This window comes from Perissodus microlepis, chromosome 13, assembly GCF_051167445.1.
Source record: "Perissodus microlepis isolate ML-2025 ecotype Zambia chromosome 13, ASM5116744v1, whole genome shotgun sequence".
Taxonomy (NCBI): domain Eukaryota; kingdom Metazoa; phylum Chordata; class Actinopteri; order Cichliformes; family Cichlidae; genus Perissodus; species Perissodus microlepis.
This window is the reverse complement of record NC_140473.1, coordinates 19223117-19248897: the sequence shown is the minus strand read 5'-3', so window position 1 is coordinate 19248897 and position 25781 is coordinate 19223117. Positions and strand designations below refer to the sequence as shown.

At 38.2% G+C, this 25781-nt stretch overlaps 1 protein-coding gene and 1 long non-coding RNA gene across 2 annotated transcripts; one reads left to right on the top strand and one right to left on the bottom strand.

Moving 5' to 3' along the window:
* Positions 1-259: 259 nt before the first annotated feature.
* Positions 260-1971, bottom strand: LOC146375055 (uncharacterized). The gene is made up of 2 exons (XR_014801920.1): positions 1712-1971; positions 260-1624 (listed from the first exon to the last, which is right to left on the bottom strand). It is a non-coding gene; the product is annotated as an uncharacterized LOC146375055 (long non-coding RNA).
* On the top strand, positions 1199-25760 carry LOC146375054 (receptor-type tyrosine-protein phosphatase epsilon-like). Its single transcript, XM_084948148.1, has 21 exons — positions 1199-1614; positions 7520-7751; positions 13980-14051; positions 15317-15413; positions 15802-15875; positions 16295-16431; positions 16584-16674; positions 16832-16908; positions 16995-17031; positions 17115-17212; positions 17788-17907; positions 19299-19462; positions 20157-20292; positions 20481-20630; positions 21095-21188; positions 21560-21636; positions 21775-21909; positions 22134-22259; positions 22437-22588; positions 23518-23653; positions 23751-25760. The coding sequence occupies exons 3-21, from the start codon at positions 13985-13987 to the stop codon at positions 23823-23825; spliced, it is 2043 nt and encodes a 680-aa protein (XP_084804274.1). The 5' UTR covers positions 1199-1614; positions 7520-7751; positions 13980-13984; the 3' UTR covers positions 23826-25760.
* Positions 25761-25781: the final 21 nt, after the last annotated feature.

Below are 25781 nucleotides of genomic sequence, written 5' to 3'. Positions count from 1 at the left end.
TATGAAGTATGACTGAGTCTAAATGCAGCGAGTGGAATCGTTTTCAGTGAAATGAACAAAACTAAAATTACGTTTATATAAAACTGGAAAGCACGAGCTAATTTTCTGGAGACACAGATTTTATAACAGGTCTGCAACATAGCTTTCATGTAATTTGTGAGCCAGTCTAAAGTGTTATTGTCAGCCCTTGACTGTCTACAAGTCTTATTAACACATCAAATGCAGCTTTAAAACCGACAGACAAAGCTCAAAACAAAGATACTCCATAATCATTTATTATTTATCCCACAGCCTTAACACATTTATTGACAAAATTCATTTTCCATAGCTTAAGACTTATTATTGTATTAACTGATATACCTTCCACAAGAGGTCAGCAAAGCAGCCCATATATATTAAATGTTTTCACGTTGTGATGCCACGGAGGATTATTTCATTAGAATATCTTTAAGAGGCACATTTTTTGTCACAACTAATTCTTATAATGTAGATTTTGTTGATCTTGTTTACACATGCGTATGTATGCGTATACATATTTATGTATACATGTATATGCATGTATGTGTGTATATATGTATGTCTACATATTGGTTTGTTTGTTTTATATGTACAAAAGGTCATTATCATCACCATAATATTCAACAGCCTCTGCATACTTAAAATTTACCTTCAAATCTACGGGTATGAAAGACACTTTACCCAGACGCCCTTCAAATTTTTACCTTGGAGCTCATGAGTCATAATGACTCCCATGCAAATGCCACTTGCTGTGCAGGAATTAATGTTAACGCAATGTGACTGCAAACATTTTCTGAGCAGCAGTGGGCTGAAAACATATACATTAGGGATGATTCATGCAATATTAATTCGTACACTAACATCTACTTGTAAATACCATGCCCAGTGTACACATAAACCCAATATGATGCATTATTCATGAGTGTTCCATTACTTTATACACCAAACTGAAATAAAGTGTTGGATGACTTGCTAATATGAGAGAAAAACTAAGATGTATAAACTTTTTGTCAGAAATTCGTCGTATCTATAGCATCATATAGCCGAGGTTAATATGTGAAAACATCATAAAGTTAAATAAGGTCACTTCTGAACTCCTAATGTAAAACCCTCAGAAGAATACTAAAGGAAGGCTTTTTGAGCATTCTTTTGAGCAAACATCAACCTAAGATGCCAGCCGTAAAACGTGCCATAAGGAAGGAGACAAACTAAGGCCGGCTGAGCATTTATATGCAAAGGCCTGCCCTTTATCCCTCAGTGATGCAGGAATGTGAAGGATGCTGAGCGTCCACCTGATACTGCTCTGCGCCCGGGGGAGGGTCTCCAGTCTCCACTCTGGCTGCCGTAATACGGCTCAGCGCATGTAGACAGGCAGGAGGGGGAAGCACATCCTCAGAGAGGTCTGCTGGAAACATGATCATCAGGGGAACCTAAACGCATTCTTCGGATCCTGTCAGATGATTCCACAACTGAGTGCGTTTTGTGCTTTTCTCCAAACGACATAAGCAGAGACCGGCGTCCGGACGAACCGTGCAGAACGACACAAGCCGATATCAGCCGCCGCTACGTGTGAGGCGAGGTCACCGCAGTACCGCGGTAAGATACGCTGAAAAACACAGCGAAACCAGACAGGCTTATTATTTTATTTTTTTTATTCCGTTTGCGTATTTATGCGTAAACACCGACTGTTTACCCTCGGTTATTAAGCAAAGCTTTCCAGCCGCTCCCGGTTGTCAGCGTAGCTTGCGTGCATCCCACTGCCCGTGTGTATCACACTGTCCATCAAGCAAAAATCATAAAAAGCATCTGCAAGAGCAGCAATCCAAAGAGTGGAACCGCTCGCAGGTCACGGAGACTGGACATTATATTTCTTCGTCATTCCTGGACATTGGCAACATGGACTACAGTAAATGTGGGTTAGTGGAGCAATGCCATGCACCCTGCTACCACCAGGATGCCCCATGTGATTTATATATATTTATAAAATAATTGCTTTTATATTCATTATACGGCGATCTGCAGTTTTTAAATCATTTATTTAGATATTTTACGTATAGGTAATTCTTCAGTCACAGTTTTTGTACTTGCAGCAGCTCCCTGCTCTAGACTGAAAAAATATATATAAAGGGATGAGTACACATGCAGTAGTAGGCAGGCCTCTAAGCTCCTTTGCAGTTGCACATCATGCTGTAGCTTGATCTGTTTTTGCTATATCGTGTGAGAAGAGAGTAATGTGTCAATTAATTTGTATGTGGCTGTTTTGATGAAAGGACATGCTGTGCTCTGATTTTGAGTTTAAAAAATAACAGTTTAGAAATTAAATAGCTTGTTTTGCTAATTGTGAGCTAATATGAAAATGCTGCAGTAGGAATCAAGAACAAGTGAGCACAGTACGGGCAGGGAGCTTCTATGTAGCTGGTGAAGATGTTTGGATGGTACTGTTTAAATGGGTGAATGAGAGAATGGGGTCTCTATAATTGCATTAAGGAACTCTGATTCAAACGCCTTGTGTTCAAACATGAATTATAAATGCCCCTCATTCACCATAACCTCATTCACAATAACCTAACCTCCAGTTCCATCCCTGATTAAATGGGCCAGTAAAAGCTAATGGGAATTTTGGTATTACCTCACATTCCCCATCTGTTGGGTGAGTATCAAGCTACTTAGCCCACATCTTTTTCACCTTGGGAATACACGAGCTATAGTTAGACACATGTTAATAAAAAAAAGTTAATTTGCCAATGATGACTTTTCAGTATCCTAAGGTAAGAATGATGCTAAAAATGGTAGATTCTGGCCTTTTTAAAACAGGTTTGCATAGCTGAAAGTAATGGCCAATGTTAAGTGTTTTGCATGGATGGATGAAACGGATGCCTAGTTATAAAGCTGAACATTAACTGAAGTGGTGAACACTGATATGGCAACTGTATGTGTAGAAAACATGTTATTGTTGAGTGAATATTACAACATTATCCGCTTTTCTGTTATTGTTTGCCCAAAGTGACATCCTTGAGGACCAATTCAGTGGTTGCCATATTCTCTCAGATGGAATTTGTAAAACCTAATTTGGGGTTTCACTGGTGTCATGTGATGTGAGACAAGTGCTGAACACCATTGGTGAAGAAAAATAGAGAAGTCTGGAGGGACATAAGGCTAATACATAACAATATATGCACTTTGTTTATTTTAAAATCCTACATACATATGCTATTTAAAGGTGGGCACATATGTCCCCTAAAGTTGATTGTACTTGGTTTGTATCCATAGTTTACAGACTGTCCCATTGTTACACCTTGAGCAGAACATTTTCACCATCTTGGTCATCAAGGGGTAGTTCTGACGACTAAGAAACTGAACAACACTACATGCTTGTATGTTAATGAGTTGGTTATCATACTGAAGAATGCCTTTCTTTAGTCACTTTTTTGGACTTTAGCAATTATAATTTAAAAAAACAAACAAACAAAAAAAACCATCATGTTGGATAGATTAAGACTTGAAACTAGCAGCCAGTTCAAAAGTTCCCCCAGGAAAGCTTAAGCTGAGGTCATAGATTAAAGAAGCTGAGGTTGTTAACCATTGGAAACGATATCATATTTAAGGTACTGTATCAATCTATTATATACAATCTATTATATATTAATGTAGAGAAAACCTGTGATTCATGCAGATATATATATCTATAGTGAAACCAGTGAGGATTTGTGCAAAGCAACCCTTCTATGTTGCCTTACTTAAGTCCAACTTCGTTTTATCTGGCGCTTGTGCAGCTGCTTTATTGTTCTCTTATCGAAATGGGCTAACCTTGCTGTTGACATTATATTTTATACTGATAAAAGAAGCTTATATTTTATTCTATGGATTGCATGTGTGCACTTAGCACTATGAGATGCTTTTTGGACCAATTGGTTGCAAGAGACCTCATAACCTCATAAACCATTACAGTTGTGTGTAGATGACCGCACCTTCTTCAGTCATGATTATGATGAAGTGTGTCGAATGACAGTGACTGTCATTCTTACATATGCACTTAAGGCACACCTATACACGTTTATTTATTAAGACGTCTACATCTTGACAGACCATTTTTAAAACAAAGAAGCCTGCTCAAATTTATCTTGTCACTCAAGTCTGTTTTTTGTTTATAGAATTGATATAATCACAGAGTCTGTTTCAAGCTCGGCTACTTGCCATGCTCACTCAGGGTTTCTTAAGTAAACCATGATTTGACGTGCAGCTTACTGTGAGAAGAGGAAGTGCTAGCCTTGTCAGTCTGTCTGTTAGTGGGGGAGGAAAGCCATTTTTCATTTTAATGAGACACTGCACTTAAACACAAAGATTGTTTCAGGCAACTCTCATGGTGAGGGAGTCAGAGAATACACCTGCATCAAGCAAATCTAAAGAGAGCCATATTAATTAGATGAGCAGTTTGGTGTGTCAAAATGAAGCTGAAAACTAAATAAAACAATGTGTCTAGCAATATGTACCGCACGCTCTAAGTTTAGCTTTAAGTATATGATAGCCTAAAGCAGTTTTGCTCTGTTTGCTCACACTTTATGCCACTTGTAGTGGACTCCAGTAAAAGAAGCTAACTCGTTATCCTTGGCTGAGCAGCAGAAGAACGAGTGGCGATGCTGTAATTGCAGTGATTATCATCGCTTGTCCCTGGTTTTACCTATACTGTGCCCTAGAAGTGTCACTTTCAGTGTCCTCAAACTGCAGGCTGGAGATTACTCTGCTCATTCTCTCATATGGGTGTATAAAAATAATATTTTACAGCTATTTCCCTTGGTATTAATTGCTCATTTCAAAGTACTGGTGTTTGAGGCTCAGACAATACTGACATGCTCAGTGAACAAGTCGTTAAAGGTTTATGGTTAGTGTGAGCAGAGAGGTTATGAAAAGCCTCAAACTCGCTATGCTTTAAATAAACACATAGGAGGCATCCTTTTTCTCTTGCTGCAAAATCAGCGTTTTGTCTTGTCGTCCTGGCAGTTTTTCAGTGGGCAGCCCCACACACAAATGAAATCAAATTTGCAAACAGACAGGCCGTGTGATCTGCGTGAAATCAAATTTTCCAACCGACAACTAGCAAAATACAACCTCAGCTGGCTCTCCACACTAAGCATTATGAACGAAGGTGCCTGCAGACAGTTATATGCTCTCCGAAGACCTACTTTAAACATGAAATCAAGGAGTCATCATAACAGGGAACCACATGAGCCTCAGATATCAAAGCCATCAATTTTGTATTAATGGCTTAGGAAAGCAGGATTTGAATAGCATGATCATTTAAAATCGAGAGCATATGAAAAGCACCCATCATTTTTGAATGGGGATTATAAATATTTTCATCACAGTATAATACTACTACTATTACTACTACTACTACTAATAATAATGATGATAATGATAATAATGAACAGATTATTTACTTCAAAACTGCTTAGCTACAGTTCCCAGGGTTGCCTGTTGTGGTATGAATTAATGATTGAATCACAGAGTGCTGGGTGATGATGCACTCACATCAAATTTTAATGACGTGCATGTTTCCTCTGTTAGTCAATGGGCAGAGCGGCACAGAAAGTGCTTTTGCCTGGAATAAATTGCATGCTCTGAGCATGTCTCGCTTTTCTTTGGACTGAATGTTCAGGGCTGAAAGGACCAAAATACTAAGGCTGAAAAGTTGAAAATGATTGTCTAACTATCTCCGAAGAGACCTTTAAACACATGAAATACAGTATGAATAACTTAGCACATTTCATACATTTTTTATACCTATTATAATTTAACTCAGCCTTTTTAACATTCATAATAATATATTACATTGTGAAAAACCCAACATAATTCTTTAGCGTGTATAACTTCAGTATAACACATTACGTATTTTTATCCATCATTAATATCTTTTTTTTTTTTTTTTACCACTGCTTAATAACTACACTTTTCTTAAACCCTCTGAAACAGTATTTTTTATAGATAGACAGCTGGGATTTCTACCAGAGAGCCCCAAGGAGCTCAGCTTCGAGTGTGTTAACCAGGCAGGATAAAATCAAATCTACTAACTGGTTTAAAGTGGCAAAAAAACATATTACCTGAAATGATCTGTCAGTCTCATTTTAGCTGTATTGTCACCGAATGTCTCCAGAATTGAACTTCTTCTGGAAATGCCAGCCAACAAAATACAGATTTAGGAGTGCTATAAGAACAGTCTTCTAATTGACATATTATTTACATTTGCCAGTTCTTTCTTTTTAGTAATAAAAAATCTTTTGAATTTGTCCCAGTGTTTATAGATTTAAAAGTCTGTCCATTTGGGACTTTAAAACAATATACCACATAATTTAGTGGCATATATAAGGCCTATAGAGCCTTTAAGAAGCACACGCACAAATTTAATATCCTTGGTGGGAAATTAACAAGTTCACTGCAATGACAAACCTGTCAGCTAAAATACTGTACACAGAAATGTAAGTTACTTTGTGACACTATCTTGTTCGGGAAGTGGTTAATTTGGTATTTGTGTCCCTTGAAAAGACAGAAAAACTATGGTGTATTTCTTGAGGATCTTCCATCTTTATAGACATGCAGTTCAAAACCATTACTGATTACTAAAGTATCAGATACAAAGGCGTTGCAGGTCTCAGGTCAAAATGCCAGCAGCTGTAAAGCATTTGGAAAACTTGCTCCTACTTCAAGGGGTAAAAGAGGTGTTTTCCAAACCTTGTTCATCTATTTTCCTCACCGCAGCTCAGACGGACTGAGTGGGCTTATCCAGCTGGATAAGGTGACTAATTCATCTCTTCTCCTTGTGCTCTATTAAGCTGCGTTACAGTGGCAAGTGTTAACAATATGCCTTTGTGTCTCACACCTGTGGGCAGTGCAATACCGGTAAAGTAGGAGTGAGTGCGCAAAAAGGCCATGTTTTCTTTCTCTGACTTCAAGACAATAGAATATCATCACTTTTATATCTTTGTGAAAACAGTAAAGAAATAATTCCAACACATTTTGTGTGGTGGTTATTATTGTGTAGGCACATCTGTGGACGGGTACAAGACCGTGTGTGGTGACAACTTTATTGGACAGTCCTGTTTGTAACCAACACCTTGTTGGAATTGAAGCAGATATGTTTGGTCAGAGATCATTAATGTCTTAACAGTTTTGGTTTGCAGTAGGATGTTATAGAAGAGAGGACTATACAGTATATGAATGCTGGGCATGCACAGTAAAGAGAGCTGCACATACACGTACTCATTCAGCTGATTAAATGCAATGCATATTCATTTTCTCTGGCGTATTTTACAGATGCAAACCCTACTCATTAACCCTGCCTTTTATTGTGCACTCATGCATTTCTCATGTGTCTGAGTCATCTGTAAAACACAAGTCATAGAAAAGCTACATTCATTATTGCTTCAGAATATAACACAGTACATACTGCATAACAGCAGGATGGTTAATACGTGTCTAACTATTGTGTTTTTGCTTTATTTTCCAGGTTTTCTCTTGTGACTTGATCCAAAGCTGAGAGTAACCTCAGGCACTGCCAACGACCTCTGTGATCTCTTGATTCAACACTATTATCGGTGTCTTAAATGATGTGTAGGAGAAGGACTGGGTAGAAAACCCCCATAAAGTCAACAGAGAAAAGGAAAAGGAACTAGGATCACATGGTTGGTATGGACTGACGAGTCAGCTGAAAGCAGATCAGTGTGGCTTTGCTTGGAAGTGTAAGTCTTTTATTGCATCTGACCACAGAGCAGGTCAATTATCTTTTAGAGGATCAATTACAATTCAATTCATTAATGGGAAATAATGAAATGATGACTGTGTCCTCTTTGTAGATGAGACTAATTTAATTTCAAATTGTTTCTCCAAATTGATTCTTTCAGTCATTACTATGCAACAGGCAGGGATTTGAGCTGTAAACATGGTTTAAACGTTGAGATAAAGATACAATAGGATTCCCACTGTTAGGTTAAACGTCTTTCTGATAAAAAAGCTGTTGTAATATGATGTTTTATAAAATCTGTGACAGGTGTATTTTGAAAAGTTGCATTTAAAGATATGGCAGTGATTTCCCCAAACCTGTGAAGCATCATTCTTTTTACTACCTCTGTATAGTAAGGATGTCTTCCATTATGATTGTTATCTGTGAACCCAGAATCTTGACATTTATCTCCTGCAGCTCAACTCCTCTCCTCTCTCTTCTCATCTCATCTCTTCTTTCATGTCTCCTGCCTCTCTGCTGTCACACTTTACTGACATGTGTTTGTGCTCTCATTCCATCCTTTTCCTTGGCGCTTGACAACGGAAGTGGTGGCTGTTTCTGGTATTCGTTTCTTTCTTTTTTTTGCACTGCCTTTGTTCTTCTGTTCCCTGGAAACCAAAAAAATCTTTTTATCCTTTTTATCCTTTCATGCTGAGCACACAATGTGAATCTGTCTTGGAATCTTTATCGATCTGAGGAAACTGAGACACAATTGGATGTAGCTATCTATTTGGATATTTTTGTTTTTGTTTATGAACAGTTTTTATATTTCTTTTTTTTTTAAAGTTAAGTTTGCAGTAAATACTATCCATATTCTTTAAATGCTTTACACTGTGTTGGGCACATATATATAGTCATTCACTGCTCTTCTCTAGCATTGCATCTGGCAAACAGCCATAGATCCCCTCTACACAGTGTCATTGATGGAACATGTTGAATGATTTACAAATGCATGCATTTTTCAAAGCAGTGGTGTTTTCAGTGGCAGTAAGCTTTCAGCAGGGTCAGCTCGGTGCACCTGCTATTTGTTAACCAGACATACATACTGCGTAGTTGTAATATAGAGTGTCAACTGTAGTTAAAAAGTAAATAACCCCAATGAAATAGAAGAAAGTGCTATACTTTGTAAGTGTCCAGAGGCAATGTTGATCTGAATGTCATTTGGGGTGAATAATGCTTAAACAAGCCATTTATGAGTGAAATGCCCCAACATCCTTGACATCAAATACATTTTAGACATTCACATTTTCTTTCATAGTACTAATTACAGCCAGCATGCTAGCTATCCTCCAAATGGCAGACTATACATTACAGTTAGTTTTAATTGGATCAGTTGGAGGCATTTGGAGAGTGCTTTGGGAGGCAATGTAAGGGCACTTGCTGTGATTGGTTATTATGTAGTTAACTGTATTTGATAAAAACCTTGAAAACTGTCACAGTATAGCATGTGTAGAGCCCAAATGCAGGAAATGAAGTCAAATGGTATAAAAGAAAAGAGCGGCTTGTATTGGCTGTTAAAGTGCCAAAACTAAACTAAGACGAAAGACGGGATCAAAGTAGGAAATGAGGGAGACGTCAGCGAAGATTAATGGATGTAAGGAAGGAGGAAATGCAGAGGTTTGCTGTGACTGATGAAGATGTTAGGGATAGGGTGAAATAGAGGGAGATGATCTGCTGTGGCAAGCCTGAAAGAGAGCTGCACATATGTCAATGCTGTCATTTTGGTCATGTTATAGCATGCTGATGTAAGTACAGTCACAGAGGCTTTAGGCTGTTAGCCTTTAACCACACAGTGGCTAGGCAGGTGGTCATGTTAAACTACACAGTAAACTGCATTTACATTAAAAATCATTTTATCTGCGTGCATTTGACATCGACAGTGTGCTGCTGAAATGGACGGCACAGAAATCAAGTGAAATCAAAGTCGAGTGTTGACTTTGCTAAAGAAAAGAAAAGCTGTATGAGCAGAAACAGATGTGTTTGACTAACCGATTTATGCAGATATGGAATCAGGGTTGAGTAGCACATACTGTATGTGCAACAATAGACATGGTTGACGTCAGCAAATTTAAATAGTACCATTGTATTAAAGACTGTCTGTTAAAACCTGCTGTAAATGCCAGCTCATGTTGAATAGATTACACAGAAATAAACACCTGAAATCTATTGTTTGTTTCATACTAGTGCAGCATGAGAGTATATATACTAAAATAACAGAGCAAAAACAGTGACCACAGAGGTTAGACCACAGAGGAAGTGCATGAATGAAATGTTCAGTTTCCGTGTGAACACTCAGAAACTGCCTTAAAAGATTTGAGAGATACAAGTGGCCTCACAAGTCAGTCTAATTTGTATGTATCTTTTCTCCTTTTCTCTCCTTTTTCCTGTAGACTCAATCTCCCATAATAATTATGAATAGCAGCAGAGCATCACATTATGGAAACAGGATGACTCAAATAATCTAAAAATCATTATGCTTGCATGAATGGACATTACAGTTGACAGATATTACAATTTGGGTCTGGGTCAGGACAAATCAATATATATAAATATATATATACATATATATACACACACTGTAGATAGATAGATAGATAGAAAGACAGATAGAAAGACAGATAGATAGATATAGAATATAGATAGATATATCTTTGTCCTGCTTATCTGAGTCTGGGTCACAGACCCAGCAGTTTAAACAGAGAATCCCAGGCCTCCCTCTCCCAAGGCTACCTACTTCAGCTCATCTGGGTGTGATCCTGAGGCATTCCCAAGGTAGCCGAGAGATATAATCTCACTTAGAAGGCACCTGGGAGACATTCTGGAGGAGGAGTAGCACCTTCACTGTTAACCCGTTCAGAATGACCGAGCTCCTTATCCTATCACTAGAACTGAGCCCAGACACCCTTCGGAGGTCGTTCATTTCTGGAACCTCAGTCCTATAGTCACAGCTTGTGGCCGTAGCTGAATCGCCACCTTGGGGAGGTTTTTTACCCTAGTGACCCCAGGAGCTGTGTCGCTCGGGGCAATTTGCTCCTGATAGGCTCTCCCAAGGCAGATTGTTCCTGGGTGAGGGGCCAGAAGAAGACAAATTCAGTGAACCCCCATGTAAAGAAAGCAAATAAAGTGAGCAAGTTACCCTGTTCATGAGAGGGCCACAAGAGCCCCACCCCAGAGCCATGCCTAGGAAATGTGGACTATCATAAATAATTTTGAAGTTGCTGTATCTATCTATAGAAATCGATAGAAATAAGAAAATCTGATTTTTGTAAAACCTTCATATTATTTTATTCTCTCTGATCTGTGAATATAATAAATTATTTACAAAAAGGCGTTTAACTGACGTCAGATGGTAAGCCTCGAGGTGTGATGCTCTGCTTTATTTAAAATATGTTAAATTCTTCACCAGCATTTGCTCAAATAAACAGCAACAATAGGGAACATATTTGTGGTGGCTTCATACAGCTGTTGTTTTATTTAAGAAGACGTTGCCTGGCCACATCTGTGAGGATAAATACAAAACTAATTAAGAGTGAAGACAATCATTTTGATAACAGAACTAGGAAATTCTCTTACCCAGGTTAGTAACATTTTCTCTTGCTTTATTTTGTGTTTTCTTTGTTTTATTGTTGGAAATAGATCTTTTAGGATATCATAACTCCAGGAGGGGAGTGATTTGAAGTTTATACTGCTGAAATCCAGCAGGGTCTGTTTCTGCAGCTGCCACACACATTTATTTTCATGTGCTGATCATTGTCTCCTCTGTGCTCACAAAGCAAAGTGGATCACTGATGAATAATGCATACTAATGCCCAAAAATATTGCCCTAAAGTATTAGGCCAAGAAGTATGCGTTCTGAATCGTTGCATTACATCATGCATGGATGGGATGATTTGCGTCTGCACTCCCAACATAAGTGATGCAGTATAATTTTATTTCCTGGGAACATTTATGTCAAACAGGTGCTGCAGGTTGAAGTAATCGCACTGCTGCAAGTATTTCATTGAAGAGAAAAAGCAGGCATCTGGAGTGAACGAGGCAATACCTGCTAGGAATGACACAATCATCCATCCATTTGCTTCCGCTTATCCTTTTCAGGGTCGCGGGGGGTTCTGGAGCATATCCCAGCTGTCATAGGGCGAGAGGCTGGGTACACCCTGGACAGGTTCCCCTTTCTATGAGGGTTAAATGACTGGGTCTACTAATTATGATATATATCGCCAGCCGTAAGGTTAAAAAGTTATAAGCGTGTTTTTGTTATGCTACAGCGTGTCAGTACAGCATATAAGCTGTGCTGTTCCTCTGTTGGTCACACTAGAGTTGCTTATCTTATCTTAAAATTCATTCACACTGTTCTATTTTCCGCTTCTGCTTTTCTCTTTAGTGATACAAAAAGATATGACTTACTGTTTCTTCTTTTTACGATTTTGCTCAAGGTAACAGAGCATTTGACATCTTTTCACAATGAAACTCTTTTCTCCTATTTCCTGGCTATACGGTGTATATACAGGAGCTGCCAGAATATGACAGATATGCAATGACCTGTGCGGTGACCCCCATACGCGCAATATGCCTTACAACATCTAGTTGCGGGATGTACGATGTGAGCGAATGTGACTTGCCTCGTGGGGGAGAGCGGGGAACAGGTGCTGGCACTGTCAGCTTGTTAACACTGGGTAGAGAAGTGGCTCCTTCGACAGAGTGCTGCACATATGCAACACATTGCCTTTGGCTGTGGGGCGTACATTATGTGCAGGCATGCGTACATGTGAAAAGGCAGTGAGCGTATGTGCATTGCACACAGTCATGCTTCTGGGCCATTGGTTGGGTGGATTTATTTGATTTGTCTTCCCGGGGATTATTCAGGTAAAAAAAAAAAATGCACAGTAGCCTCAACTTTCTGTGTAAATGTGTGTCTCGGTCATAGGTGTTGTGTAGCGTGTTGCTGCAGAGAGAAATTGAAATACAAACAAAACACAGCCACTTATTTGTTGTCCAATAGTAATTTATAGGTTTTGGCATACATTTTGTTTTGGGAACATTGTTAGAGGGTTATTATGTAGCTCAGTTTTCTACAAAAGCTTTGGGAGCCATAGTCATATGAAACCCCCCTTGGGTTATGTGCAAAAAATTCTCTCAAACATCACAAATTAGGCCCCTAGATGACCCATTTCTGGAAGAACTAAATTGACACAATGAATTATTCCATCCAGTCTTGTGGCCTCTATAACAAGTCGGGGAGGTAGAACAGAGGATAAATTAGGACACTCAATTCTTGCTTCTCCCATTTATTCCATCAAAGCCATTTAGACAGATTTGCCCCATTTGCCCAATTTATTCTGTGATTTTTATACCCTCTCGTTTGGAGGATGGGAAAGAAAGAAGAAATGGATATGATTTTGGAGAAATTGGTACTTTGTAGATAAAAAAGACGGACATAATGTGTTGGAATTAATTTAATTCTGACGAAGTTGTAAGGAATTTGACATACTGTTTTCCTTTTTGTAAGGACACTCGTGGCACTCTGCCCCAAATACATCACTAAAAGCTTTCAGCTATAAAGCCAAAGGAAAGAGTCAGAATATAGTTTAGAGTAAAATTATGGGTTCAGCGGAGAAAGAAACGGTGAAAGATGGAGAATATGGGAGAAGGTTCAGTGAGGCAGAGGTGTAACCTATTTAAATGTGCAACATGAACTTACTTTTGTAAAAAAACAAAGTACAGTGAGTACACACGTGTGTCTTGTTGCCGCTAAGCTTTGCATAGTGCTGTACATCAAACAGACCACAGCAAAACAAGATAGTCTCGAACAAATACTACTTGAGCTCAGCTCCACTGCCAAATCCTCTAGGCCCATAGGGTATATGGTTACTGTCACCTGTGGGTTAAGGCCTTCTCTCTGGTTTGATGTCTGAATATTAGGTTATTTGATGCTGCTCTTTCAAGTCAGCCTGACAGGACAAGACATCAAGCAGATTTCCCACAAGTACTTTAACTGCTCAGCAGAGAGACATCTTCAAAGCCCAGCTCCCCTTTGTGCCCTCTATGTTTTGTATCCAGCTGTAGGTGCATTTCATGTCAGTTTGGTGCCGTCTAGTGGAGTTTGTGTAGAATTGCAGGATTTATTCTGTTATTTTTTGTTTTTTTCTGTTGAAGTGACTGCTTTGGGTTTTTTTTCTTTTATCCACAGTGACAATGGTGTTGTTTCTGATTGGGATCTCTATTCCTGTGAATAATTCTTCTCATGAGAACCAAACTGCAGGTAACTGATGAAACAACTGAGCAATTATATTGTCTAAGAAATAAATGTTAAAGCCAGACTCTAGAAGGATACGATTTTTCTTTTCACATATAAAGGAAAACCAGATAAACTGACTTGAATTCACCGTTACTCGAACTTGTATATCTCGTACCTTATGACTCAATAAACAAACTTAAGACATATATTGCTGATCTTTTCTGTTACCCTATATTTTACTCTATTTTATGCGCCATTGTCATTTATGGCTTCAGTTACGATGTTTCAAAAAATGTACAAAGTCATGCTGTAAAGAAGAGATTCACATTTAACATAATAATGCTCTTTCTTAAGTTAGATGGACTGAACATTTTCACGTCTGTCTGTCAAATCTTATACTAGCACCAGTTAGATTAGCACAAAATTGCACTGACTATTTCTAGACAGTGATTAGTGACTTCCAGTAAAAAAAAATGTCCACGAAATGCCCTTAAAACCACTTTACAAATTAATTTGAATTAAATTTAAATAAAACAAGGAAAAAATAAATTGTCAGTGAGTGATCTTTAAAGGTTAAAAAAAAATGGATTTCAACCGAAGCTCTGCTTCATGTGCAAATAATGTATTTGCAGTATATTTCTTTAATATAGTCCAAGGTTGTCAAACACACAGTAAGCCCCGGGGGCCAGAATCAGCTGAGCAAAGACTCCAATCTGGCCAGCTGGATGGCTTTGGAAAATGTCAAGGCAAGCATAGATTTTGGACTTTTGACTGTATTTTCATAAGTTTTATAGCTTTTCCTACTCATGAAGATCTCCCCATTGCCAAGTAGTTAAGTAATAGATTAATAATAGATAAAAAAAAAAAAAAAAACAGAAGAGTTTCTGTTTTTCATTACTGTGGGTCAACAATAAAAAAAAATCCATAAGTCACTTTTAGTTTTGAAATTACAGGAGAGCCTGGACAATGAGCTACCAGAACTTTTAAAATGTTTACACTTATATTTTTTATTCTTGGTGACACATTTATTTCATTTACTACACCAACATTTATTTATCAAGTAGAAAAACTGAGATGTACTGTTGAAATTGCACTTTTTCTTGTATTAACAAATCTCAGTTATTTTAAATGTGTTGTTAAATGTCTTCACACTGACAGAAAGGGATCAAAGTGGGCTACATGTGGCTCTTGACATCCCAGATATAGTATATTCCGTAATATGTGATATCTAGATTAAAAGCTTGTTTTGTTGTAAACTAATATACGTTGTTCACTTTGTTTTTATCTAGGAAACTCCACCCATCAGGGTGTGCATGTGTTGCCTTCAACACTGGTTTTATCCCTTCTTCTTATCATCGTTGTCCTGCTGACAATCTACTGCCTGCGGTGAATAAATCTGTACATACACATTAACACTTTCTCACTTATTCCAGCTCCCTTTTCACATGTATGTGCGCGAGCATGAGGGTGAATACATCAGGTTGGGGCATCGGGGTGGGGTGGTTTTTAAATAGGCGGTCAGCAGTGGCTTATGGATAAACAGCTGCTCTTCCACTAAGACAATAAACAAAGACGGCTAGGTCAAGTCACGCCAGAGACACTCATTCACTGACCAGCCAGCTGACAACAACATGAGGAGGAACAGCTTTGGTTCTATGAGATGGTTGATATTGGTTTTGGTATTTGTTGTTTACTTATGTGTTTACTTAGCTCTTTTTTTCTCTTTAATAGATGGTTGTGCTTTTCTTCACCTCTTGCCCTGTCTTTACCGTAGGTTCAAAAACCACAGGAAAGCTCTGGTTACCTCAGTGGATAAAAAAATTCCAAACGGCTTCTTGGAGGAGCAAGGTACGTCGGTGCTGTACTCAATATAACCACTGCATGAAAATATAAAGCAACCTTTTTGCTTTTTAAGCCTTTTTTTTAATTTGGTTTATAAATTCAGTCTCTTTATGGACAAGAAAGATTTCACGATCTGGAGTCCAAAGTAGCTGTGAAGGCTCTTACCCTGTAGGGAACCATATGAAGTTTCACTTCAAGTAAAAAAACGACATAAATAAACAGAAAGGCCAAATTCTGAGTTAAGACAGTTTTGTGCAGCAGGGGCATGTTTATGGTTTAAGAAATCATTTCTGTCGTGATATACCCCCTAAAGTAGGAAATCTTAATAGCTATCAGGCTTGTTTTTGCAGGTGCTGTAAGAGCTTGTAATGTTCTCTACAGGGAGACATTAGCAGTCTGACCACCATATATTCTTTTAACCACAGGAGAGCAGACAGTGGTCCTCCTCCCCAGATCTCCTTCACCATCCAAGAGGTACTTCCCTATCCCTTTGGACTCATTGGAGGAGGAGTACCGGATACGCTCTGCAGATGATGGCAAGCTCTTCAGAGAAGAGTTCAATGTAAGCATGCATTTATTTGGTGTGGATTGAGATCTTTGTTCTGCAACCATACAGCAAAAAGTGTACAAAAACAGTACTAAGATTATATGTTAGCAGCCTTCGTACCCGTGGCTTTATTTTTATCTCATGAGGATTGGATTCTCTCTTTATAGTCACTGCCGTGTTACTACCACCATGGGTCCTTTGAGGAGGCGAGCAGAGAGCACAACAGAGAGAAAAACAGATATCCAAATATTTTACCATGTGAGTGAGGATCTATATTCTGCAGTTGGAGACAGTATTTCTGCAAAAGCCCTCTGGCTTGCAGACTTATTGATAGCCAACATAAGGAAACGTGCTGTGGGCTGAAATGAAAATTAAGAACCACTTTTATTTACCTTTTTTCCCCTCTGTTCCACAGACGATCATTCAAGGGTGGTGTTAAGTCATCTCGATGGACACTTGTGCTCAGACTACATAAATGCATCTTACATAGATGTGAGTAGTAATTAGGTTAAGCTATAAAGTGAATAAAATTCCTCATCAAAATGTTCATTCACTACTGTTTTTTTTTTCACACATAGGGTTATAAAGAAAAGAACAAATTCATTGCAGCTCAAGGTAAATGCACATTTTCTTTCATCTTACCCAAGTCTATAACCATTTTCACTTTGGTTTTACTACATCTCTTGATTCTGTTTCAGGTCCAAAACCTGAGACAGTGGCTGACTTCTGGCGGATGATTTGGGAACAGAAAACAACAACTATAGTAATGCTGACGAATTTAAAAGAAAGGAAGGAGGTATTCTCTCTCTGCACTGCATTATTCTAAAGAAATCTAAAATCCCTGTGCCTCCGATGCACGTTTAGTGAAAACCCTTTTAAGTTCTCAAGACCCAAAGTCATGGACATAATTTATTCGACCCCCTCTCTTAACTGAGAATCCATGCAAAGTGTCACCCAGCAGATTACTTAGCATCGCATTAAATTTAGCCTCAAAGGGATGATCAATTGAGCGCTCAGCAGCAGGTTTGATGGGGCAGAATAGAGGCAATGGGGATCAATGATGAAATAATTGTTGATAAGATCCTAGGAGGCTTCATGATAATTAGTCTGAGAATGTATTTAATGAGTTGAACCGTCATTGTGAAGATCTTATTGACTGAAAGAGTAGCACAAAGTCGCTGTGAGTGCCTTTGAATTTGTAAAAGGCACACATCAAATAGATAGTTTTATATGTGGCTATAGTATGTACAAAATAGATGCATGTCTATAGCAACAATTGCAAGGACAAATGAGCTCCTATGCATTTTTAGTGGCATTCATTTTCCTTGCAGTACCACAAAAATAATTTGTATTGTTTTTCTCCATTACCAGGAAAAATGTTATCAGTACTGGCCAGAAAAAGGCTGCTGGATGTACGGGAACATCAGGGTGGCGTTAGAGGATGTCATTGTACTGGTGGACTACACCATTAGAAAATTCTGTGTTCAATATGTAAGTAAAATATGTGAATCTACACATACTACAAATGTACTGACCACCTACACGTTAGTCTTACAGGAGCTGCTCGGCCATGTAAACCATGGCATGAAGCACAGAGTGCACAGAGGTTTAGAAACTATTAGTTTTAAAGTCAGCACAGCGTTGGAGTCTTTTACACGCTATGAACCTTAGCACTTGCCTTGTAGTAAAACTGTAGCACTTATACGTGATAGTGGAATATCTAGGAGGGAAGAAATTGTACAAAGATTCATGACGAGGTGCTTGATTTTATACAGCCATGGCAATGGGACTGAAAATACCTGAATTCACAAATTAAGAGGTGTGACCCAATACTTTTGTGCATATAGTGCATAAACACCTGCAAAAGTACTGAAAAACATCTTTGTGGTAATTCCTGCTAGAGTAGGTGTTTCCAGGAGTATATTTCACACACTGGTGTGCATGTGTGATATGGTTTTGCAGCTGTTAAATACTGTACTGTAAGGAAAGGAAAAATAAACGTACATTACTGCTTTTATTTAAACATCTACACATGGTTTAAAAGTAATACTGTAATTTTATGAGTTATTCTTAATATTCTTCTTAATTACTGTAATAATGTAACAACCTATGTGTGTAGTTGCTAGATTCTTATTAAATATTGAAGATGAAACTAAGCCGCGGTGAGATGGTGCAAAAATGGTCCCCATGGGGAAATTGGAGCATTTTAGCAAACGTTAATAGGATCCAAAATATAATAAATAAATGAAAAACCAGTATGGAAACATATTAGAGAATATCAAAGGCTACAGATAACAGACACAGCATAAATTATAAATATGTAGGTGTATTTAAAATACAGCGAGAACTGTATTAATATGCAGTGTTTGCCTCTGTCATTTTATCTTTCGAAATTCATACACATACAGTATCTGTATTTTTTCTTGTCTTTTTGACTGTCGAGTTGGATGCCAACTCAGTGTACTGCGAAGCCTTCAGACTCCAAAATTCACTTTGTTCCCTCTCCATCTGAAGCTAGACGAGCACAGATATCCTTTCTGACTCTAAAAACTGTGACTGCTGTAGCTCTTCAGTACAAGCTGACAGACTGGGTGCTTTAACATTCAGCTCTCAGAACACAAAGCAACCAAGTGTTCAAGAGAATGGAATTCTGATCTCTAGAGTATCGATGAGAAATGAAAGTGAGGCAAAGTGTTTAATAATTACATTCTACCCCAAAAAGCAAAATGACAAAAAAATCAATAAAACTGAAGTTCCTTTTCTAGTAGGTACCAGTTTGTGGTTGACTGGCTTTGTAAAAAATAAAAAGACAGATGACTTATTTGTGCCTTCAAAGCATTATTTATGCACCGATATGAACCTTGTGCGTCTTTGCTTCACAGCAGGGCAGCGATGGTCCCAGAGCTCCCCGGCTGGTCACCCAGCTTCACTTTACCAGCTGGCCAGACTTCGGAGTGCCATTCTCACCCATCGGCATGCTGAAATTCCTCAAGAAGGTCAAAGCTGTCAATCCATCCTACGCTGGACCTATTGTTGTGCACTGCAGGTAAAATGTGCAGTAAAAAGGAAGCCAGAGGAAGGCATCTGAGCACAGTTATATAAATCCGGTGTGAGTTGATGCATTTCATTGTTAGGATGCAGGAAAGACTTTTTCAGTGCTCATAGTTATGAGTAAAGGTAACAAATTTAATAAAAACTACAGTTAAGCCCATTGTGGATGAATAAAAATCCTTGCATAGGGTGTGTATATGTTGCCTGACCAACCAGTGTTAAGCCCCACCAAAGAAATCTGCAGCCAACTGTAGCAACTGCTGCAACAGGTGCTCAGGGAGGTGGAACTGTTGTTCTTGAATGGGGCCCATTGAAAAGACCTCAACACCCCACCGTGGAATCCAAGCTCTGTGCTCCCAGAGGAGTCGTCTGCTGAAATGACCCCTGTAAATTTATTAGGGCTGTGCTTGGGCTTCAGAGGTGAAGTACTTCTACATATGGTTGTAGCTGTTCACAATTGACTTCTATGTTGAGAGAAATATAATAACTTGTGCCAAAAAAAAAAAAAGCGCTTAGAAAATGAAATGTTCAGGTGTTTGTGGTATGTATGCATTCACTCCTGTGAAGGCTCTTGCACATGTAAATAGAATGTTACATTCAACCCTTCCCAAACACATTTTTCGGTGTTCTGTACACTTTGCTGTTTGTTACAGAGAAGACCTTGAGGCTTCTTGTTTGTGTTTCCACAGTGCCGGGGTTGGGCGGACTGGGACATTCATTGTCATTGACAGCATGATCGACATGATGCACATAGAACAGAGAGTGGATGTCTTTGGGTTTGTGAGCAGAATACGAGAACAGCGCTGTCAACTGATCCAGACAGATGTAAGTATTGACCCTTTCCGACCTGTTGTACCTTGGACTGACAGCTCAACTTGCTGCTCTGGTCGTGGCATAAACAAGCGAGGGCATAGGAAACAACAATGTCTGTGATGCAAAAATAGTGGGAAATAGTTTGGCAAACCAAAGCAACTACTTCTATAACTTCGTCTTCTCGTCTTCCTCTTTCTTAGATGCAGTACTCCTTTATCTACCAGGCTCTGCTGGAGTACTATCTGTATGGAGATACAGAGCTAGATGTGTGCTCTCTGGAGGGCCATCTGCAGAGGCTTCACAACACCAGGGCTCCCCACGACAGGCTGGGCCTGGAGGAGGAGTTCAGGGTATGAAGAAAGAAGCTCTCTCTTAAACATTTCAGACAGTAATGAATCGTGCCCATCACCCTGCGCCCTGCATGGGTATATTTTCATGGAAAACTTGCCCAGGGTGCAGCTCTTGGCAGTAGTAACATAAATAACAATGCTTTGGATCAACTAAACTTTATAAGGCACCACCATCTGCCTCATAGAATTTACTGTAGCTCTGTGAAAATTTCACATTTTTGCTACAAAGTATCTTCACAGTTCCCTACACACTAGAAGGAATTATTCCCCAATGCCTCTTCTTCACCTCTTCTTCGTCTCTACCTTAATGTTTTTTGTCCAGCTTCTTGGCTTTTACTTGTTACAAGTATGGAAATGTTCCAGCGTCATCTGTTTTTAAAAAAGACTCACCAGCTTTATTAGCATTGTACTTTTCTATATGTACTTTTTCATCATTTCCGTCTGTGCGTGTTTTCTCCCATCAGAAGCTGACCAACGTTCGCATAATGAAGGAGAACATGAGAACTGGGAACCTTCCTGCCAACATGAAGAAGAACCGTGTGCTTCAGATCATTCCGTGTAAGGACTCACTCATACTCGGAACAGTTTCATAATACATCACATCTAAGTAACATCAAAAGTATCGCCCTGCTGGTGATTTTATAGATGCCGTACACAGATATCTGGATAATCAGCTCATGTCTCTGTGATCAGTGACATTTAAATTGGGCTTCTATCTTTACTTTATGTTGCAGTTGGAGTAGGAAAAGTAAGCCTGGGTACAACTTTTTACACTGAAAACAGATATAGACTGCAGCGCGTTTGGCCTTAATAACACAGCTAAAGTTTTAGCTCGGCTAGGTTTTTTTTTTTTTCCTCAGCCCTTTCAAAGTTTTATTTTATTAGGAATCACTTGTGAAAAGTTTCATTTTCCTTTTTTCTGTTTGCAGATGATTTCAACCGAGTAATACTCTCAGTGAAAAGAGGACAGGAGTTCACCGACTACATCAATGCCTCCTTTATTGATGTAAGCACTCCCTCACGACCTCCTGTATAGATTTCCCATAGAAGTATATATAAAGCTCATTGTTTCCTTTACAAACAATGCAAAATATTATGTTTGCTGCACTCTCAAGTGTTGTTTACCAGATGATCTGCCCTCCAGGGCTACAGGCAGAAGGACTATTTTATCGCAACCCAGGGCCCACTGTCTCACACAGTGGAGGACTTCTGGAGGATGGTGTGGGAGTGGAGGTGCCATTCAATCGTTATGCTCACCGAACTCAAAGAGAGGGAGCAGGTACAGTATGGTGTTCTTGTAAAAGTACAGGTTGAAAAGCAGAGTTGAACATTTAAACCATGTTTTCTTATTCAATTTTTCATATTTATTTTCCATACAGTTTGCATAATTGTCATTGTGTGTTGTGGTTTTGTCTTTATTAATTTTCATGTTATAATAACCAAACACTATATAAACCAGTTAACTGTAGCCTGTTTGCGTTTCCATTTGAACTCTTCAACCAGGAAAAGTGTTACCGGTATTGGCCATCAGAGGGCAGTGTAACATTTGGAGATTATACGGTGGAGCTGACTGGAGATACACAGTGTGAAACCTTCACTCTCAAAGACATGGTTCTCACCTACAGACCAGTGCGTAATGTTTATTAAAACACTTAACAATATTAAAATTGACATTTCACTTGAACAAATTTCCCAACCTGTTTTCTTTGTGCTGTTATCATCAAAGCAAATTAAAGTTCATGTCATTTCATTCCATTTACATTTTTTAATTAGATGAAAATAACAATCAGATTTGCCCAACACCAGGAAAAGCAGTCACAACATGTCCGACACTTCCACTTCCATGGATGGCCTGAGATCGGAATACCAGCCGAGGGAAGAGGGATGATTGACATTATTGCCGCTGTGCAGAGGCAGCAGCAGCAGTCTGGAAACCGTCCCATAATTGTGCACTGCAGGTGAGGAACTTCAATTTGAGAATTCTGCAGCGTGGTGCACATCATCAGATGGAAATTATATACACTATATTACACTTTGTGGCTGTCCACTCATGCTTTTTAATATAACCCGTTTCATTTTCCCTACTTTTTGCTCCTACAAATGTCTGTTACAATAAATTGTACATTTTTCCTCTCCTCGGTAGGCTTGGTGTTCTATGCCTAAACCACTTATGTGATCCCTTATAAAGACTTAGCTGTGAAAGCTTTGATCAGAACCTAGCTTCAGGTGAAGTGATTCTAAAGCAGCATGCCCCTGTGGGATTGATCCAATCCACTGATTCACAGTCAATTAAAACCTCTCAAAGTGAAATCTCCTCTGACTCCCACTATGATTAATCTGATAAGATGAGCTAACGACAGGAAATGGTGTCATCACTCTCTTCTATTCCTTCATCACCACTTGTCTAAGAGGGGCTTTTTAAAGCTTTTTCTCTGTCTCTTGGGAATGGGGCTAACCCGCTGCAATCCCTAACGTCTCTCTACACTTCTCTTCCAAATCGCACATCGCTCTCGCGCTCACTCCTTGTCTCTCTCTGTCTTTCTCCCTCCATCCCACCATCATTGTAAACATTGACTCAGTCAAACACTGAGCTTCTAGACTGATTAGTGTTAGCGTTTGGATTAGCCTCTCTTTAAGTGGGGATAATTATTAGCACCATTACACAGAGGTCACCTTTTTCTCCCGCTAACTTTTTTTAGTTAAATGGAAAAAGGATGTGGTGAGATTACAAGAGTCTCATTGCAGTTTTACTCTTAAAAAAAATGGTTCCTTTTCTTGTTGTTCATCTTCTGCGGTGTGTTTCATAATTATCTGTAGTTCCTCTGCAAAGTTTTAATGTTCACATTTTATGATGAGATTTCTAATATTTTTGTCCTAATGACCTCAGTGCCGGTGCAGGACGGACGGGTACCTTCATTGCCCTCAGTAACATTCTGGAAAGAGTGAAAGCTGAAGGCCTCCTGGACGTTTTTCAGACAGTCAAGAGTTTACGCATGCAGAGACCACACATGGTTCAGACTGTGGTAGGTGAAAAACTACATAACATCAAACCTGCTGTGCATAAACATGTTTGGAATCATTTCTGCACGGTGACACTTTTTCTTTCGCTTTTCTCTGCAGGAGCAATACGACTTTTGCTACAGAGTGGTCCAGGATTTTGTTGACATTTTCTCAGACTACGCCAATTTCAAATAGTGTAATAATGCTCTGTATGCTTTGTGTCAAATTAACATATGCAATTTTTTCTGAATGTTGTTTTCTAAAGCAAGCAATTGTAGTATTTTGCACATGAGTACAGATTTAAACTAAATGGTGTAATATACTTTAATATAACTGAAAACATGTGGTCCACAAAAAAGTCTGTCTCTTATGAGAATGTTTGATCTTCAAGTACCCCACTGTAAAATGTAGTAATTCAAATTTTACTTAATCGTTTGGATAAATTGTAAAGAAAAAAAAAAATAAAAAATTATAATGCAAATATACAACATTTTAGAATTGTTAAAGGGAGTATTAACTGAATTGCAACATTATCAACATTATATATATATATATATATATATATATATATGTGTGTGTGTGTATATATATATATATATATATATATATATATATATATATATATATATATATATGAATATGTGTGTGTGTGTGTGTATATATATATATATATATATATATATATATATATATATATATATATATATATGTATATGTGTGTGTGTGTATGTATATATATATATATATATATATATATATATATATATGTATATTTTCTTACCTACAAAAATACCCAGTGCATTGTACAGTGCACTAGTTTTCATTTTAGTTACTGAGCACAATGCCTTGAGTTTACATTGTACTTTATGTCGCACACTTAACATGTTTAATTGGTGTGAAGAGCAAAAAAGTGTGTTTCACAAATACAGTAGGATGCAATTAATAATGTTTTTTCTAAAATAACATTGACCAGTATGTGTAACTAGTATTTATGATCTACTTTTATTTCAAAGTAAAACATAAAATTTCAGATACAATTCATTCTGTTAGACGCTGCAAATTACCTCACTTCTGTCTGGGAATAACTTAACAGCTGCTGCCTGCTGCAATATTATTCAACTTCACCAACTTTCTTTTTGCCTGTGGCAATATTACTTAGTGGATTCGTGCCTGACTCTGCAAAATGTAATTAGCCCACATTGGAACAGGCAGAAAATATTGTATTATTACATGAATTCAAATGTATCATTGCAGTCACATTTTACTTAAAAAAAAAACATTTTTATACACCTTTTTGCATGTTTGCATAAAGCAGTGCCATACTGATTAGAAGTTCTAGTCGTGAAAGACTTGTCACCAAGTGACACAATTTTAATAAAGATAAGACAGATGTTTACTGTATGTTTAATTTAGATATTATATATACATTTTTAAAAATGCATTGTTTTTCAATGGTGGTCTCATGTATGGATCATCGGCTAACTGTTTGTAGAGACACTTCTCAGAATATAAATTATATATGTAAGTGTGTAAGAAAAGAGAAGAAAAACACAGTAGAAACAGCTGATAATTGATGCAGCTAAACCTTTTTCATTCACAGGAAGCAAGAAGCGAGAAGAAAGCATTGATTTCAAATAACAATGCTCGGGCAAAATATGAATCATGCACACGCTGGCGTTTTTTGACTGTAATAGCTACAGTTGTCTTGGTTTCATATTTAAATGGCAAAAAACAAAGCATATATTTTTGCAAGGCTTCTACTTAATTATTTTTCAACAGTATGCTCGGGAGTTTTGGTGAAGAGCTTTCTACTGTGTTTGTACTTTCATTATTGTAACTTTGTAAGATTGGTTCATTCATGACACACTGATCATTTTCTTCAGTTAATTTAGTCTGTACATAAATACTAGTGGCCATTGATCATCACTAAGGTTTACTGCAATGTGGACTTTAATCTTTTGTCATGCAGAAGGAATATTATGAAGTAAGGGTATTGACAGTGAGACCTTGCTGCAGATGTTAGAAATGCACAAGCATCTTGTTTCAGTGATGTTTCTGCCTTTTCCATCTGTATGGATTTGAACATTGTTTTCTGAAAGCTGAATCCAATAAATAATTGATGGTAAGGAACATCGGAGTTCATCTTAATGT

Bases quoted from the DNA above. Each gene is read 5' to 3' on its own strand.
- LOC146375054 (XM_084948148.1), top strand. From the start codon at position 13,985: ATGGTGTTGTTTCTGATTGGGATCTCTATTCCTGTGAATAATTCTTCT. The intron at 15,414-15,801 runs GTGAATAAATCT...TCTTTACCGTAG, and splicing joins CTGACAATCTACTGCCTGCG to GTTCAAAAACCACAGGAAAG. The intron at 17,032-17,114 runs GTAAATGCACAT...ATTCTGTTTCAG, and splicing joins CAAATTCATTGCAGCTCAAG to GTCCAAAACCTGAGACAGTG.